At 41.1% G+C, this 19,106-nt stretch overlaps 1 protein-coding gene across 2 annotated transcripts; it reads right to left on the reverse strand.

The window, feature by feature from the left end:
• Positions 1 to 95: 95 nt before the first annotated feature.
• LOC139655038 (vascular endothelial growth factor C-like) lies at positions 96 to 17,908 on the reverse strand. Of its 2 annotated transcripts, XM_071532342.1 has the most exons (9): positions 17,390 to 17,908; positions 16,532 to 17,124; positions 11,890 to 12,133; positions 11,006 to 11,196; positions 9,842 to 9,972; positions 9,497 to 9,594; positions 7,275 to 7,409; positions 6,309 to 6,510; positions 96 to 2,940 (listed from the first exon to the last, which is right to left on the reverse strand). In XM_071532342.1, exons 2-9 carry the CDS (start codon positions 16,631 to 16,633, stop codon positions 2,829 to 2,831), a joined length of 1,215 nt encoding a protein of 404 aa, XP_071388443.1. In that variant the 5' UTR covers positions 16,634 to 17,124; positions 17,390 to 17,908; the 3' UTR covers positions 96 to 2,828. The 2 variants fall into 2 exon arrangements, with proteins under 2 accessions (XP_071388443.1, XP_071388441.1); XM_071532340.1 differs by having other exon boundaries at positions 16,532 to 17,908.
• Between the last annotated feature and the right edge of the window lie 1,198 nt (positions 17,909 to 19,106).

Here is a 19,106-nt window from a genome sequence, read left to right on the forward strand (position 1 = left end):
AATCATGCAGACAGACGTAAGGGTCAGACAGACAGGCAGGAAAGCAGACAGACACTAGGGCCAAACAGAAAGCCGATCTCTGTTTTTCACCTGAATCAATATTGTTTATTGTGGTAGACACAGACAGAGAGAGGGATGGAGAGAAGGGGGAGAAGGAACAGGAGACCACAGAAAAGAGTCAAGTTCCCACCCACAGGTGCGTGTATGAGTGTTTGTGTACGTGCTGATGGGTGGGGGATGTTTTCAGTGGATTGTTTTTGGTCATTTGAGACGTTATGAACATGTAACATACATTTCACATGCCTTAGTTTCCAGAAAATTCCATGCAATAGACATTCCAAAGGAGTACTGACACAAACTTTAATCTCTTAATTAATTTAAACCGAAGGTCTTGGGAAAAACAATTCAATTTTAATTTTAATTCACAATTTTACTGAGTGTACACTCTACTAGTTTGACTCACATTCACTCAAAGCAGCATTTGATTGTTTGAGTTCAACACAGTTAATCAGAGTTGAGGATAGTTGACATTCTACAATACAGGTGAAACACACAAAGAGTGCTGTAGATAGATGATAGATGATTTTAATATTGCTTAGAAGTTGCCTGGGTGTCAGTATACCTTCCAAGAAAGCACTATAATAATATGCCACTTTAACAAAACACAGGAACACATGTACACATCTGTCCGTCAAAGTTTTTAATCAATAATTTGAATCAATCAAGACTATTTAAATACTCAGTAATGGCATAAAAATAAAGAAAAACATTGTCTCTGGAAACAGTTTCCCAACATCCATTAAGCAGTGGTGGACCACCACAGAAAAAGCATTGCAACTAGGAAAATGGGAAATAAAAAACAAACAAACATTATTTAGCTTGATCTCCCTCCAGTTCAAAACACAAATATACAGTAGTACAAATGTTTAAGATAATCACTAAGATCAATTTTAGTATAAAAGCAGAAACAGAAACTAAAATCATTCCCGATCACCACTGATACTACAAAAATATGGGGAGACACTCAGCATCCATTCTCCTTCACTTTTCTTTGATTGGTAATATTCTCTTTAGTTTACAGACATTGAAACTGGGTGAGTGACTGGAGTATAAAGACATGTAAAGGGCTTTGGGAAAAGTTATGATATTCACTGTTAAATATTTTACAACTACAGATGATTTCATCTTCAAAATATCAATGTTTTAAATATGATTAAAATTATAAATATTTACAAATAATATTACTTAGGGCGAGCATGTAAAGTGAAATTAAGAGAAGAAACAGAACTGTATCCTGGTGGATACGAAAACAAACAAAACAGGCACAAGTGGTACCATCTGCTGTGATGAATTGGGATCTGTTAGTCATATCTGAATGAAACCAGCATAGAGTAGTGCCACAGAGGTCAACATTTTACAAACAGGAGCTTGTCATGAGTATTTGAGTTTAAAAAAATGTATTTTATAAAACAGGATCTGCCATAAAACCCCAATACACTCAGAAACCTTAGGGAGGTGATTATGAGTATGTGACTGGGATTACTGAGTAGCCACATCCCTTCACAGGAAAAGGTTGATTAAAGCTGCACTAGCCACAATGTTTATGTAAAAATACACTCATATTTTCAGCTTAAATCACAAAGTGTGGCTGTAACGTATTTTCATTCTCACCATCTCAATCTCTACTAGCTGCTGAGAAGAAACTGAAGTCCCAGCAGTGTGTAGTTTACTGATGTCACATTACATGATGATTTCTGGGCAATGAAGTCCTTCAAACTTTCAGAAATTCTGTTTTTGTGTGAAGTGTGAAGTTGCCTAGTGCAGCTTTAATCTAGTTTAAAAAGACTGGACTGTGGTCTGTTATTGTCTTGTTCATTTTCCTGTTCACACACACATACTTGGGTGTGTTTCACCAGAGGAGTCAGGACTTGGGAGTGGTTGAATATCTTGGTCAAAGACATTATGGCAGGGATGGACACTGGCTGCAACATTGACACTGAGTCTGTCATTACTCCGTTCCACTCTCAACTCCATTAGCCGGTCTCCTGCTGTGATTGATTAGTTCCAGTTAGGCCTTGTGTAATTGGCTTTGGGAAGAAGGCCTGGACATGCCCATTCTCACTATGACGCCAATTCACTATTGTAGTCATATCTTGAGTCAGTGAGCTCTCAAATCAGGTCGGCTCAGTCTGCTCTTCCCCTCTGAAAAGAGTCCCAGAGAGTCATGTATCTCTCCTCACTTACTCTCTTTGGCTAAGGTCGCTCCATGATGATGTTTCCACTGGTTCTAGGGTTTTAGTATCAGGCTTCGCTCTTTTGCCCGGGTCCTGTCATTTGTCAGTACCATTCTGCCCACTCCTTATGACTGGTCTGTACTAGTCATCGTGTCATCATGTGATTTGGCAGTTTAATTTCTACCATTATGTGAGCGCTCAAGTCCACCTTGCTGCATATGGGTGGCCATTTTGGTCTTTTGGTTTCAGTGGGCAGCTCCGTTCTCCTGTCATCCCCTTGGACAACTGGGTCAAAGAGTTTCTAGTTTTTGGCAAGAGGGTCAGAGCGCAGGCATTGTCACTGTAACCCCCCCGTGTGGTGCTTGTCGTCCGTTGAAATCCAATTCCACTCACCTACCCACTTGTTATTGTGTCATTCCACTTTCCTGCCCTCCTGTGAAGGGGCAGTTCCACCATCCTGCACCCTTGTTATTGGGCCAAAGAGTTTCTAGCCTTGGGACGAAGGCCAGAAAATTGCCGTTCCGAGCACAACCCCAGTTCACCGTCTGCAGTCCGCTGACAACCAGTTCCACCCCTCTGTCCTCCTGTGATTGGTTAATTCCACTCGGGCCTCATATAGTTGGGAATGCACTGGCAGACATGGTGGCTGTAGTAAAACCCAGCCTGGCACAGCCGTCTGGGCTTTCTGCAAGGCAACCTGTAACAACTAGAGCGAAAGAGAGAGAGTGACAGGAGAGAAAGCCAGGGGAGCAGAAATAAAACAGGAGGTTGGGAGGGAGATGGAGAAATAAAGAGGGAGAGAAGAGAGGAGAAAGGAGAGGTAGAAAGAAGACATAGACAGAAGTGAGACAGACAGAAAATGTGGTAAGGAGAGAAAGTGGTTGGAGACAAGGATGGAAATACAGAGAAAGAGCGAGAGAAGCGAGAAAGGGAGAAGGAAAGCAAAAGGTAATGAGGGAGAAGACAGAAAGAGGGAGGCATAAGGAGAGAAAGGGTGAGATTGAGGTGGTGTAAGGGGAGGATGGGAGAGGAATAGAGGGTTAAAGACAGAAGAGTAAGTGGTTGAAGCAAAGGGGTCAGAGAGGGAAAGGGAAAAGAAGGGGAAAAAAGATTATATTCTGTTGGCATGAATGCAATTGATTATCCACATCTTCACATCCCTTTTGGATAAGCCACGATCCAAGTTTTGTTTGTGTGTGCATGGGAGTGTGTATATATCTTTCTGTCTCTTTGTGTGTCTGTGTGCGTTTTCCTCCCAAGAGTGGAGAGGAATATGGCCGATTCTAGGAACTCGCCTCTTCAAAATCACAGTAGGTGTACAATCTCCTGTTTTTGTGTGTGTACATGTGTGTGTGTGTGTGTACCACCTCCTGTGACCAGATGTTGAATCAAACTAAAAAAAAAGGACAAAACAATGAAAAGAATGATGGAAAAGAAAGAGTAAAAGAGTTTGCCTTGTCTCCCGCATGCTGGAATAATAACACTGCCTTATCCTAGAGCTGTCTATCTCAAAGAGCTGGGCCAAAAAAGTCCCAGACTTAGCCGCTTTGTTACTACATATTCATTAGCATTGGTCTCAGGACAACAGATTACATTTTCTCATTTTGGATCCCAGGCTAGAAAAGTTGTTTGTGCCCCAAATTGAATTCAACCCAATGGCTACTTGGACGGACACAAAGCGATCACAGATTTGATTTGTTTCAAAATAAAGAAACAGTTTGTAAAATGTTGTAACTCACCCCCACCTTACTCAGTCGGGCCTCTCCCAGGCTGAGAAAGTTTGAGAACCTCTGGTATGAAAGGTCATGCATATATTTCACTGAAGTTTCCCACACGGTTGTACAACACGACCTTTATTAGAATTCACAGGAATAGTGAGAATACTAGGATGGTACTCATGTCAAAGCTTATGGATGCTTGTGTTTTTCTTCATGCCTGTCGCTCTGTTTATTTGTCCGCCTGTCTGTCTGATAGCTGGTCTGCTAGCTGTCATCAAGTTCTCCAAGCTCTCTCTCTCTCCTCGTCTTTAATTTCCTCCCCCATCGCTCCATCTCTCCTCCTCTCTCTAGGCCTCTAGTGTAGGGTCAAGGGAGGGCTGATCTCTTGCATGCTGGTTGTGGGAACATGACACGCATGCAAGCACGCACATACACATGCAGCTGAGAACAGGGTAGGGCATTTAGGACACTTGATGTCCATAAAAGGTTATGGAAACATCTGACAGAGGGTGAACGAAAGAAAAGAGAGAAAGAAAGAGTTCTTTTTTCCAAGTGTGGAATGTATGACATGTCCATTGAGAGTTCTCTCTCTCGCTTTCTCTCTCTTTCTCCCCCTTAAAATGCCTTTCTCTCAAGGCTCTGGTTACTCTCTCACTCTTTCCTCATCCCTCTCTTGCAGCTCTCCCTGCTTGAAGCTGGGGGGACGGAGGAGGGGGGCGTGTGGCACCCTAAAGTCTGAATGTTGCCCCACCGGCCTGAAAGGACACCTTCAGAGGGCCAGTTCTCCCGCCTTAGGCCACTGGGACAGGTAACTAATGTCAGGTATTACCCTGATGGGCTGCCATAGATGTGTTCCACCTGTGTTTCCACCTATAGAGGCTTTGCAATTACATCACAAATGTCCTTGCAACCAAGTCTGGTGCCATCATGGAGGTCCATTGGAGAAATGTCTGTGCATGAGGAATGGCTAAATCTATAACAACCAGGCTAGAAGAAGAGAGATACCTGGAAAAGATTGTTGTGGTGCGGGTGTAGGCTGATTCAGTAATGTTATAAGTGAAATTGAATAGTCTGATAAAATTGTTTCCAAATTTAGGTTTAGGAGTAGTGAGACAAGACAGGAAACCATCTTGTCTCACTACTCCACTAAAACACTGAGTTGTGGCTTGTAAAAAGTCACCTCAGTTTTTTGTTTTTTTTGCATTGTTTGGTAGATAACTAGCCAGCAGCTAATTTAGCAAAGTAACTACTATGCTAACATGTACCACTTCTAGAGATAGCTTCTACTAGATACATTAGCTAGTGTGCAAATCAAATAAATGTTAGCTGACCAGATACTATGGTTAGCTAGCCAACAAGCTGATTATCTAGACACAATTATCAGTGATGAAATGATCAGTTCCCAGTCAAAAACAGCACAGAAATGAACCATGTCTATTGAATTCTGTTGAGACAGCCAAGTTGTGCTTTTAGAAACACCATCAACTGGTCACAGCGGCTGCTGCCCAAGAGGTGAGGACCTCCAATATGGCCGCCAGAGGGTGTGTTACATCACCTGCAAGCCCTATATTGTCACCGACATGCTTAAAATTTTCTTTTGTTTTTTTAAGGAGCCTGAGTGTGCTGAGACAACAGGCTAGTCAGTTATGTCTTTGGCCACTTACTGCAGTGAACGCCTTTATGCAGTAAAATGAGAGCCTTTACCGATTACTGGCATACTGGAATACTTTTGCGAAATGCATCTTCTTTTTATTCTTTCTTTCTGGAAATGCTGGTTTGAGGTTTACCTCAGATTGTGGATTTTTGTTTTGTGCAATTGTAGATTTGGTAAAAGAAGAACCAGTAACTCGAGTGACTTTTTCACTAGGGCTTGGAAACTAGACTTAGATACTGTTGCCCCAGTGCATACACACTGTTTTCAGCCAATCTCTGTCTTGTACACAATTTTGAAAGATGTGGAAAAAGTGGGGTGGGGAGCAAGAGTGAATAGGGGAGTGTGTCTGTAATAACGGAACACCCATCTCTCCATTTTTCCCACCTATCTCACAATTTTCTGATCTGCAAACAATTTGACGTTGCCAAAGGCAAAATACCTGTGTTGACATCACTGATTGAGGTGTGGCCAGAAGTGCAACACAGTTGAAAGTTTCAGCCCTTAGAGAGCAGTGCAACAATGAGGACATAATTTGAAAAATGTCATTAAGTACAGGATTAATGCTATTCACCATATAGAAGTCGTATAACCATGATTACAGCTCAAAATACGTGCTTTCAGTGTCTTGCTCAAGGACACTTCAGCAGGACTTCTTTCTCTTATTACTAAATCTAGCGACTCTGATTCTTTTCTGTAGCTTACCTGCAGGTATTGGGGTTGAATCTCTTGCCTTGCCGCAGACAAGACTGTGGACTCTCTCTACACTGGCACAGGCAGGTGTCAGGGTTGAGGGGCTGATTCCCAGGGCATTCTGCCTCACACACACAGCCACACAGCTCCACGTCCCAGCGCTGGCCGGGGGGGCACCACTTCCCCTCTCCTTGGCCCTCACACTGGCATTCACCTGCAAGAGGAGAGAATAAAAATACAGTGAAGGACACAGCAAAATAGCATGAATGCTTTTTATGTTACAGTATGGTGGACATTTCAGTTTAAAACAAACAACAAGAAGCTTCATCATGCTCAGATAGTTTAGTGGTTAATTCCCCTCTGTCTAAATCAATAATAAAACACTACAGTTGACTGGACTGCCCACTCTCCTTTTATGAGTAAAAACCAAACTTCATCAGATCTTTCTGCTTTGTACACTTCTCTGAATTTTGTTGGGCTAAATATTTGGCGTTCAGGTTCTGACTTGTGGGATATTTGTGGGAAGCCCAAGTTCCCTGTGCTTTTCCGTATCTGCGTTTGTCTTTTCTGGCTTGGTTTTATAATCTTTCTTTGGTGCGTTCAGACTGGCACTCCCATACTTGGTCCTTGTGAAATGCTTTTCTTGTTCATTTCTTCTTTGAAAAAAGGAAGACAAGCCAAGAGGTAGCTTAGAAAAATAAAGCCTTTTTTTTAAACTTGCACACAAAAGAAGAGACTTACTTTTTTTAAGTATTATTTTACCCTTGACTCCAATGAGCACCTTTTTTTTCAAACAGACTTTAGTGGTTTGGTATACCAAGGAAGCAGTCTTGTATCTCCTGTTCATTCCTTCTTTCACTTCTTCCTAAGATTCCTGACATCCTTCATGTTTTCTTGTACAACACTGATACATTTTAATTCTATATTTTTAACAACTATATTCTAAAAAATATTTCCAACAACTGAAACCATCCTCACAGGTGTTGTGGTCCAGTCTCCAGCCTGGATCGCAGCTGGCCTCGGTGAGTCCGTTGCGACAGACGCACTCGCAGGTTGACTCCTCCAAAACCCTGTTGGGCCCACAGAGAGCCAGCAGCCCCGAGTCCAGAGCCTCTGGAGCCCATGCATGGAGAGGAAGGAAAAAAACAAAGACATTTAAATAGTCAATTTGTTGCCTTCTAAATTTAGCTGGCTTCTCAGGTTTATTTAGTCATTTATTTTGGGTTTTTTTCATGGTTGCCAGGAGGACAAGCATCTGTACAAGTTGCTGAGAGACTGTAGGATTTTCATTAGGTCCTTGTTGAGCTGTGCAGGTCTGAATTGCCTGTGGTAATTCAGTGCAGTTGCATTGGAAGAATGTTTTTTCTGTTTCACATTTTTCTCCAGTTTATATTGCTTGTGGAGGCATTTGGCTAGCTAATAGGAAATTCATTTCAAGTTCCCAGGTTTCCGTATAAGGTAAATCATAGCCCTGTCTGCTTCCCAAACCCATTCCATGTGTCTTCATACAAAATTGCTTCTTCTGAAGGTCCACACTGCATTTTCCCAGAGAGAGCTGGACCGCAACAGTGTGTGTGACACTGGCAGACTCAGGTTTGTGAGCATCTCTGTCAGTTTGTCTAACTTTGTCTCCTTTACTATTGTGTAATTTGTTCTTCTTTCCATCATCATTCATCCTCCCAGTGTAGGCTATTTTGAGACTTTGCTTTACCATGACATGGCAAGTAACAGGAAAAATAAAATCAGTAGTTGGCGTTAGTAGGTATTGTAGTACACCGTTATATGTTCTATACCAACGTTATGGTAAATAGACCTACTCTTATCAGATCGTTTTCAAGTATTGGAAAATAATGTCAGGGGAAATAAAGGTTTAGTGGCTTTAGTCTTTTCCTATAAGTCAGAGTACAATTCACACTTGCACAAAGCTACTCCTACTACTGTGTGTGGTTTTATTAAAAAACAGCTAAATGTTTCTTCTCATTGTAAATAAGAACATTAGTTCCTGTTTTTTTGTAGTTTAGAAGTTTAGATTGTTTTACATAGTTTTAATTCCTTTATAGGCCAAACAATTAGAGACATATGCTAAGTACACTTTTCTAACAAAGTTGTGTTCATGCAGGCACAGAAGTAAAATGGCAGAAAAATGTAAGTATTCAGAAAGTATTCAGATGTCATGTGTCAATTGGATTAAAATTCCCTCGGGGGCCATTTCATGCAAAACATTTCATATCATATGCTGCTCAGGCACCATCATTAGGCTGTGAGCAGGAGTTTAAAATTTGCTCTTGCCAAATCTGGCTTATATCCTAACAAGCTAATATCCAGTCTCCTCAATGTAGCTCAGTGGGATTTAAAGGTGTAGCCACAGACTGAAATACATTGTTCAGTTGTGGATGACATTCTGTCGTTTATCCTGATCCTGACTGACGGAGTAAAATTGGACAAAAGAAACTCACTTATGGGTTTTAAGCAATATTTTTCTTTTCAAAATTGCCATGATATCCTTTTATATGCTAGCAAAGCTGTTGTCACGTCTCCTAAATACATCTGAATGGTATTTTAAGATCATTCCCGGGTGGATTCTGGTGCAGAGCCATGGTTTTTCAGTTCAGTTCTGTTTAGTGTTTGCGAGGTGACAGAGGAAGTATATCTATCTACCTCTTTCTTACAAAGTGTTTAGCTCTCAGATTATGCAGTTGTTGGAAGGTTTGGCAATCATCTTAATCAGTGAAATCACCTGCTGTAGTGTTTGGTTGGAATGAAAACCTGCAGACTCTCGGCCCTCCATGGTTGATCCCCCTCAATGAGTGACGGACTATTTTGCCCATGAGGTAAATCATGTCATTTTAGGTTATTTAGGTTTTGTATATTGTTTGTTGGACTTTTAGTGGGCTTAATCCTTTGTTAGTAGATAGTAGACTTTGCTGAATGTATGTTACCAGAGACGGTGGTTAAGTTGTAGTAGTGAGCGATTATTGGTTATTTGATTTGATTTTTCATTGTTTTATTTTCATTTGCCAAGATGCTGATAGCTTGCAAGTGTGTCACTAGAGCTAAGCTAGTTTTCAATTGTTTTGATAATGGACTGGGACCCAAAATGGAGCCCAGTCTGAAAGAGCTGCTGAACGGTTGCTCAGCACAAAGGGAATAACAAATTATAACTTCTTATATATGACATAAGATCACACATGCACACTTACCCATCTCAGAGTAGTTACTGCTGTCAGCAGGGACGCACAGACAGTTGACTGGATCCCATAATAGTCCTGACGCACAGGGAACTTGGGGAGGAGAACACCTGCACACACACACACACACACACACACACACACACACACACACACAAATGTATGATAAATGTATAAACAGGTGCCCTTGCTTGTGTTGTATTTATATCTCATGTGTACGTCGCTTTGGATAAAAGCGTCTGCCAAATGGGAAATTGTAATTGTGAACACATAAAACATGTTATTATATGAACAAACACACACACACACACACAAATGTATGAAAACTCACACACATTCGCTCTCATGCTCACTCACAAGTGATCTGTTGCAGCTCGTCTTATAATGGAGTGGAGCGGTCGTTTGGACAGGCACTCGCAGGACGTGTGGTTGACGAAGGTTACCATGACGACAGAGCGATCCATCCTGGGTGGGGACAGTTCCATCAACTGGCAGGAAGACAGATGAAGGTTAGAGGTGGGCGTGTGTGTGTGTGTACAAGATGTTTGCCTGTGTGAGTGCTCTGTAATGCTCAGCAAAGTGTCAAAGCAAACAGAAAAGATAGTGTGGCTTGTGAATCGTAGTGCGGACATATGGATCAAACTGTAGAAGTGTGGCTAATGATACTTTTCTCAGATAATTGTATATTATGCACTGCAGATTGTGTACAAAATGATTGTATCACTAAAACAGTAAACTTTGGGACTCTTACCTCTGTCTTGTCAACAAAAAGAGCCTTTGCTTTTACTTTGTTTGCCTAGCTCCTCTGTATTATATATAATTTTAGGGTCACAGGAATATTTTGTTACATCTAATATCAGGGCGCTGAGGCTCCTTACTATTGATTATTTTTAATGCCAGTGTTCTAGGAATTGAACAGTTGAAATGTTATTCTACTGTTGCACTCATTGTTAGTGGCTCTGAGCAAGTGTGTAATTTATGGCTAAGCGCCATAAGTTTACAAGGTTATGTAATGGTTGCAAGATTGTGCAAGATTGTGTGAGAGTGTGTGTGTATGGACTTGATGTCCAGTTGCAGCCAAATAGAAGTCCCACAGCAGTAGGGTGGATTTAGACACAGATGAGTTTGTTGCATAACTGGGTAGATTGGTTTCTGTGCTTTTTCTTGAGGCACTTTGAGGTACAATAGCACAAAATACCAGCATGGTAGCGTAATGGAGCTCAATTCAAAATACTATAAGTACTAAACAACAAGAAGAATAACAATAACAATAAACTATCATTTGCGTTATAAATAATGGGGTTACAGTTATGTTTCTAAATTTATGCTTATGCTTTTTATGCAGTGTTAACTAAGATAGACAATAAAAATGCCATGTCATGGATTAATAACATGAGAGTAAAGCAGGCAAATACAAGTATTAAATGGGTAAGAACAAATTACATAAATTCTGTCTGTAAAAACGCATTTTGAGAAGTAATTTAAAAGAAAACACAAAGCGACTGAAGCCGTATCGCTTACTGTCTTGTTGACGAGCGTGTGACTTGTATTAGTGCAATAATAAGCCTCGTTGTTGCAGCATCCGCCGCACCGATGCAGCGACACGCAGCGAGGGAGGTAGAATTGACTGGTGGATTCTGGGTATTCCTTGGCGACCTCGACACACACTTCTCTGGGCCGACATGCGGTTTGCTGGATCTCTTCAAGGATGACTGAAAACACAAACCCACACACAAATGTTAAGTAACATGGCTTCTGTTTGTTGACACTCAGTTGTGTCTGACTACAGAAGGCTTTTGGGGTCTTCAACTAGCCGCTGTTCGAGGTTTTGGGGCGATGGATGCAAATCATCAGCTGCTCCAATGATGAATCTAATCATAGATCCCTCATTTTCCATTATTCTTTCCAACTAGGCTTCCTCTCTTCATTTTATTGCTCTTGATCTTGTCCATCAAATGTGATATCTCAGGTGATTTTGATGAACCTGGAGAGATTATGCATTTTGGCACTGTACTCTGGCATTTAAAAAAATCCAATCAGTCTATAATTAAAAGTAATAATCTGTAATTAAAGGTAACATTTTTAAACTCAAACATAATATCTCAGACACCACTGGTCTGAGAGCTTGTGGCACTGTGTTTATTTACAAAAATTACACTTATTGGCCTGATGGAGGAGCTATAATTAAAGATCAAAATTTCAAACGTTGAAAGGCCCTAACTCCAATAAGTCCGATTGACATGAAACTTACCCCACACATCCAGCAATCCACAATTTTTAACTCAAACTATCCCACAGTGGACCCGACACCTCTGGAAACTGGAGGAATTCATATTTTTGTGATGCTCCTTTTTATTTAAAGCAACTCAACTTTTGTGTTTTGGAAAGCGTCTTAATCTTTTTACCTGCCAACGTCCCGTCAGCTTTGAAGAGCGCCTCCTCCCTCGGCCGACCCCACAGATCCTCATCGTCAGCGTGGTGGAGTGGAAGAAAGGACGAAGAGGTGGAGGAAGAGGAAGAGGAGGCGAGCTGCGACTTCTTCCTCAGGCAGTGCTGAAGCAAATTGTATTCCGGGTACAGTAGCTGTAACAGCTGATCCACGCTTGTCACCGTCTCCAAACTGGGTTGGTCGCCTGACAACACCGGAGCCTACAAGACAGGAGAGGAGAATTGAAGACAATACGCAAGAAGACAGAGGAGGAGAGAAGGGGAGGAGAGAAGACAAAGGCATCCAACTACAATTCTGCTGCACAACAGTGACTTTTATAAGACAAAATTTGTTTGGTATTCCTACTTCCAAATTCCTACCTTTTAGCCTTTAATATATTGGTTCAGACCAAACTTTGGTTACATAGATAACTTCCAAAGGACAGGAGAAGAGAAGAAAAAAGATATGAGGATGGGAGAAGATGGAAAAAACACAGAGAAATCAGTAGATGGTATGATATTGTTCACTAGGACTCGCTTCACTTGCAATTTAATCCGTAGAGAAAGTGGTATTTTGCTCATATTTAGAAGTGTAATTCAACAATAACCTGTTTTTTGGCATATTGAACCTATTAAGTATCATAGAAGTAATTGAGAATGCATGTGTGATCATTAATTAAGCTAATTAATGATTTGAAGTGTTTACATTTTGAACCGATAGAACTGAGGGTGAATCGGCCTTAGCCCTGTTCAAAAGGTCCGGGGAAAAACTATTAGATACTGTAGAATTTACAGTGTAAACTTTGCTTGTTCTAGCTGGATAAACATGGAATACCTCAGCTACCAATGTGTTGTAACATGTTGCTGCTGGCTACTGCAGTTATTATGGGTTAGTGTGTCCTCTCCTCACCCACACACACACACACACACACGTGAAGCACGTGGATGCAGCATTCATGTACACATGCAAGCTGCGAAGTCTCTGTCTTTCCATTTATCTCTCTGCTCTCTTCATATCTTTCTTTCCTACGGCAATCAAAATATTTTTTGGCTGTATCAATTCTTGTTTGGGTTTTTTTTATGAGTTGAGTGAACATGAACAAGCCAATAAAGTGTGAAATACATCTGGGAGAGTTGGAATTTTCTCTGATACCCGAGTTGGCGAGATGTGGCGTTTAGGGGCCGCGTGGGGGGCAAAATGTCATGGGAATCATGGAAGCTGTGTCTGAAGTTGATAGTAAAAATGATGTATGTTATTACTACATGGTATTGTTTGGCATTCCATTGTAAAAAAAAAAATTGTATTGCTGAATGTTTCTCATTGTTTAACCTTTAGTTTTCATGCATTTTTGTTTTTAATAAATTAAGAAAAACAAATTTTTGCACACCTAAAAGTCTTTGAGTGACAAAAAAAAAAAAAAAAAAAAAGTAGATACTGAGAAAGAGGTGTAAAAAAGAAAAAAAAGAAGATGTTTGCCTGATGATGGTCCTATGACCAAAACGTTGCAATAAAGTTTTATGCAAGTGTAAACAATGTGCGGGATTATATCTCTTTCTCTGTTTTTAATAAATTAAAATAAAAGTTACATGCCATATATGTATTTTCTTGCTCTGTGCCATTTGATACCTAAAGTCAAACAACAGCCACCAAAAAGTACTATTATCATGGGCTCCATTTTGTTATTATTTCCGACCAAAAGCAATTGAATGTGCGACAAGTTGTATTTATGGTTGTGGAAGTAGGAGTTTACAAGGGGCACTTGAAGGCAGCATTAGGTCTGCATGAACGGACCGAACAGACTGGAGATTCTCCTGCTCAGTCCACACCCACTTTATGAAAGTGAGGGATGCTTTTTTTTTTTTTTTTTTACAGAGAGAGTTTTACTAAATTGTAATTGTAAATAGGCCCACTCAGCAAATCTCAGTTTACAGTGGTTAGTACTTAAATAATCCATTCCCTGTCTGATGTGAGTCATCCCATAATGATTTTCCAGCAGATTGATGACTCAGCTCTCATCAATCCATATAAAAGAAAGGTTAAGTGTTTCCCTGACTGTATCATCTGTGGGGAACTGAATGTCAACTGGGAGCTTGTCTTCTGAGTGTCACATATTAATTCTTCCCCCGGGGAACGAGAGCTGTAGTTTTGTTTCCCAGGCTGAGAAACGGCAGACTAGCACAGCTGGCACCGGCTGTACAGAAACCAGATCTCTCTCTCTTGTTATCGCTCTCTCTCTCTCTGTCTCTATTACGCTCTCCCTCCAATCTCTGTTTCTGCCTCGCTGTCTTTTTCTCTAAGTGTCTCCCTTGACATCCCATCTCTATTTCTGTTTCTCACCACTCATTGTTTTTATTTGTCCCTATTTCTTTTGCACTTTCTCTCTTTTGCTCTCTCTCTCACATTAAAGATCAAAATGCTTCATTCACTGTACATTGAATACTGGCACATTAGATGCATTTTTTTTAATCTTTTCTTTTCCTCTGTCTCCCCCTGCCTCTTCCTCTCTCATTCTCCTGGGTATAGAGGACACACCCTCTGGCGGCCATATTTTAGGTCCACAGCTCTTGGGCAACAGTGTGACTGGGAACTGATCATTTTGACACTGATACATCTGATCAGTTTTGGGTTTAGTCAAGTATCTGGTCAGCTAACCATCACTGTCTTGTTGTTAACACAAGCTAATTTGCACACTAGCTAACGTGTGTTGCAGACAGTAATGATAGTAATCATATGTTAACATGAGCATTGGATATATTTTGCAAACATTTGCCTGCAGGCTAGTTAGCCAGCTATCAGAGCCAAAAACCAAATTTGTTCAGGTTAACTGAGCTGATGCATTTCAAGCTATGACTTGTAATGCTTTGGAGTAGAGACTAGGGCTGAAGACGAGACAGTTTACTGTGTCACACTAACCTACATTTGAAAACAAATCCACCTTATCACACTATTCACTTTTACTTAGATATTAACTCAAATATTTATCTTTTCTCCACTGGACCTCCTAGATGTGGATGTGAGGAGATTTGTGCTGCAACTGAAAGCCTCTATTTACACGGTGTGGCAATAGGGCATATCATATATTACTGATGGATAACCTAATTATCCACTTAGCCAGTGTTTAATGTTTTGGAAGATTTAGATTTATGCAACAGTGTCCCTCTTTGTTCTTTCTTTCTGTCTTTCTTTCTTTCTTTTTTCTATCTCCGTTTCTCTCCTCTTCTATCTTTCTTGCAAGGTCTTTCTTTCTTTCTGCTTTTCTTTTGCTCTCTCTCTGTCTGTGTGGGCCGCCATGAGATCACATGACATGAGGTCATCGCTTTGGGACCATGAGGTCATGATGGACGAATAGCTGGTCAGCACTGAGCTTTCGTCCAGTCTTCTGGGGTGTGCCTCCATCATCACACACTTCTGGCACACACACTCACACACACACACCCACACACCCATTCATTTGTCACTTAGTCTGTCTGCCAGTATAAACAGCATATGTCTGAAGCTATCTTAAGTACACACACTCACGCACACACACACACACACACACACAGAAGTATGCGTACACATAAAAGACTAAAGTAGACACATACATGGGAATCTTATCTTGTAAGTGATGTCTGCTTTCTTTCTTTCTTTCTTTCTTTCTTTCTTTCTTTCTTTCTTTCTTTCTTTCCTTCTTACTTTCTTTCTTACTTACTTTCTTTCTTTCTTTCTGTCTTTCTTTTTTTCTGTCTTTCTTTCTCACTCATGCTTTTTTTTTTCTTCATTTTTGAGACCAGCACATTTTAGCAAACTGACAGCAGCTTCGTAGAAATAAAATATTGGATCTCATTCATTCATTCATTCATTCATACATTCAAGTCAATGAGGATGTGTTGAGTCTTAACACAACTGACACAAACTCATCTATCAAGAGTCCTCTGCCTAGAAAGGATTATACTGCTGTCACTTCCCAGTGTGTCTGAATACAATCTTCGGTCTGACAGCAAGTACAGTTCCAGGCAGCGAGGTGATGTCAGTTTTTTGGCTCGCATCAGTCAACAAACTTTAGTCGCATGAATTAGAAGCTGAATGACTGGAGGACAAGGCCCTCGGTGTCGCAACTTTTACACGCTGGAGGCTTTGAACTGAACCACAGAAAGACTTCAACCGAAAAATGCTGACGTCATTATTTGTTTCCTGGCGCGCTCGACCGGCTTCAGAAACATCATTTACAGTAAAGTAGACCGCGATACACTAAAACAATTCGAAACCATTACTAATGAATGAAATGATGTCACCGTGTGGTACTAGAACTGCCGTGTTGAAACCGTGTTTACACAGAAACTCTCTCTCTTAAGCAACAACAGGCGTATAACAGTACAGGAATTGTTTTATTTTAATTAGGATTCTGGCAAAAGAAATTTGAGAAACACTGATGTACTTTGGGGCCGAAATGGGACTGACTGGCATTATCTTAATGGACAATCAAATAGGAGTTTACTTGTAAGAGAAGTTATACCGTAGTAAAATAAAGGTGGAATTGATTATGGAAACATTGATGCACTAATTCTTCTAATTGATGTTTTACAGAGTATTACAGACATTAAATGGATTTGAATCTCCAACACAAAATGAAGTCTTACCTCAGTGCCCATGTCTCCAGCTGGGTAATAGTCTGTATAGTCTTGTCCAAAGCACAAATTACTGATATTAAGAATCCATAGGAGCACAGCTAGTATCCTCATAGTGGGGGAAAGAAGAGGTGAGGAGGAGGAGAGGAGAGGAAATGAGAGGAGGAGGAGGGGATTAGAGAGGAGATGGAGAAGTGAGAGGGCAGGGAGGGAAAGGAGAGGCGAGGAGAGGAGAGGAGAGCTGCAAGGAAAAGTAAAGCTGAAAGTGAAAGGGAGGCAAGGTGGATGAATTACGGGAAGAGGAGAGAGGTGAAGAAGAGGATGAGGAGGTATGTCACAGAACGAGCTGGTCACTTTTTGGTCCTCTCTTCATTCTATCCGGGAACAAATTTGCTCATAGGGCAGGAGTTGTTTGAATTAGGGGAATCTGCTGAACAAAACATGATGGGGAAATCCTCTCTTCTGCTCGTGTCCAAAGAAAGCCCTCCCTCTCTTTTCTGTTTCTTCACACGCTGTCTTTCCTCCTGTCCTCCGGTGCCTCCATCCTTGCTGTTGCTTAACGGTTAAGTCTTAATTTGTGGAGAGCGCATCGGGATGGAAGTGTCCTTTGCGTGAGAGAGAATAGATCAATAAAGATAGAAATAAATAGCCACAAGATGAGAAGAGTGTCACAGATCATCCATAAAAAAAGTCAGACAAATGTCCTTTCATTGGTCAGCTGAACTCTTAATGTAGTAATTGAGTTTTCTTTCATTTGCAGAAATGTTAGCTGAATCTCTGCTCACTTCTCTTCATATTGTTATTTCTCTCTCTCTCTCTCTCTTTTGTCTGATTCTTACTCTTATCTCCCTTCAATCTCTCTCTCCTTACCTGCTGACTCTCATTTATCTCTCAGTGCTTCTCTCTTTTCAGCACTAGTTGTCCTCCTTACTCTCTTCTCTTTATCTTTTCCTCGCCCTTCACACAGTCCCTCGCCTCCTGACTCTCTTTATCTGTATTTTTCTTCCTTTCACACCACAGCTGTCCTCTTCCCTCCCTCTGTCTCTCTTCTCTCTCTCTCTCTCTCTCTCTCTCTCTCTGATGATCGCTGCTGCTTTATCTCTCTCTTCTTTCTTCCTCACACCCCTCCAGGCACAGTTCTCTCTCTCTCTCTGGAGCAAACGTTCGAGGAAGACTTTGACTCGTGGCTGAAGCACTTTCTTTTTTTTCCTAAATCTGTCACAACTTATCTGTCAAGCGGTCTGATCCTTTTGCAAAGCATCAGAGAGATGAAAAAGAGAGTTATCTGGGATCTGCGTGGAAAAGCTTATTCCGAAATCCTGCTCTTTCCCAAATGGAGTTGAAAAAGAAAAGCAGGGGGAGGGAAAAAAAGGTCTTAAGTGCATGTAAAACCGGTAGAGAGAGTAGAGAGTGAAAGAAGGATCTGCGTCCTGCTGTAGACGTCCTGCTGGAGTGAATGAGAAAACTGGAAGACGGGGAGGATTGTGTCTTTTGGGGGGGCGGAGCTTAGGATCTGTGAGAGATTTGTGCGTGATAACTGATTATACTGGCATGCTCCTTTTTTTTCTTTTTCCTAAAATTGCAGGCTGAACGGTGTGTTTGCCGAAACATGAATATGGGATTCAAATTCACCAAATGGGTCATTCTTGTTTTTTTGATCTCATAACTTTCAGATGAAAAGTATCCTTTCCTTTAAAAAAAAAGCAGGCTTGAGGTCAGACTTGAGGACAGGTTCAACTGCCAGAGAAAATAAATCAGATTATACTCCCCCTCTCTCTTATCTCCTTTCTTTCTCTCTTCCCGTGCTTTCTCGCACATTCTTTATCTTGCCGTCTTGATCCTTCCCTCTTTGTAATCTCTCTCTTAATGGGAGGAGCTGTCGTTCAGACTCTAAACTGTGTGTGTGTGTGTGTGTGTGTGTGTGTGTGTGCGCGTCTGTGAGAGAAAGTGTGTGTCTCTATTAGTGTGTGAGAAAGAGTGTGTGTATGTGAGGGAGAAGAAAAGCAAGCAAGTGTGTGTGTGTGTGTGTGTGTGTGTTCAGTAGCAGCGACTGGTGATGAATGTGTGAGTTCGTTAACTGCAGCTGTAAGTGCCTTTTTATGAGCTGTTAATACCTTTGCTGTCTCTCGCTCTCTCTTTCTCACTCTCTTTGTCTCTCTGTCTCTGCTGTTTCTGCTTTATGTCTGCCCCCCTGTCCCACACACACACACACACACACCTCTCTCTGCTGACTTCTTTCTTTTTTCTGCCGTTAATAATGTTCACCTCAGTGAGCACTATTTCAATGCCAAGGCCAGTCTGAGTGTGTGTGTGTGTGTGTCTGTGTGTGTGTGTGTGTGTGTGTGTGTGTAAGAGAAAGATAGAAAGTTTCGAATAAAACCAAAACAATTGGTCTCACACCTGCAGCTCCAATACAAACCTATGTAATTTATTAAGAAACTTAAAAGTTACCACAGTTTGGGGTCGACCTCTAGTCCTTTACACCCCATCACATGCCTTTTTGTGTATCCCTGTGTGTGTGTGTGTGTGTGTGGGTGGCCTGTGTGGAGAATAGAAACACAAAACTCTTTCTTCTTCTTCTTCGTCT

This window comes from Centroberyx affinis, unplaced genomic scaffold, assembly GCF_046629955.1.
Source record: "Centroberyx affinis isolate AG114_WGS23_722 - 3 ecotype Tasmania unplaced genomic scaffold, CSIRO-AGI_Caff_v1 ptg002185l_1, whole genome shotgun sequence".
NCBI classification, from domain to species: Eukaryota; Metazoa; Chordata; class Actinopteri; order Beryciformes; family Berycidae; genus Centroberyx; species Centroberyx affinis.

Bases quoted from the DNA above. Each gene is read 5' to 3' on its own strand.
- LOC139655038 (XM_071532342.1), bottom strand. From the start codon at position 16,633: ATGAGGATACTAGCTGTGCTCCTATGGATTCTTAATATCAGTAATTTG. The intron at 12,134-16,531 runs GTAAGACTTCAT...CCTGTCTTGTAG, and splicing joins CTGGAGACATGGGCACTGAG to GCTCCGGTGTTGTCAGGCGA. The intron at 9,595-9,841 runs GTGAGTGAGCAT...GTGTGTGTGCAG, and splicing joins CGAGCTGCAACAGATCACTT to GTGTTCTCCTCCCCAAGTTC.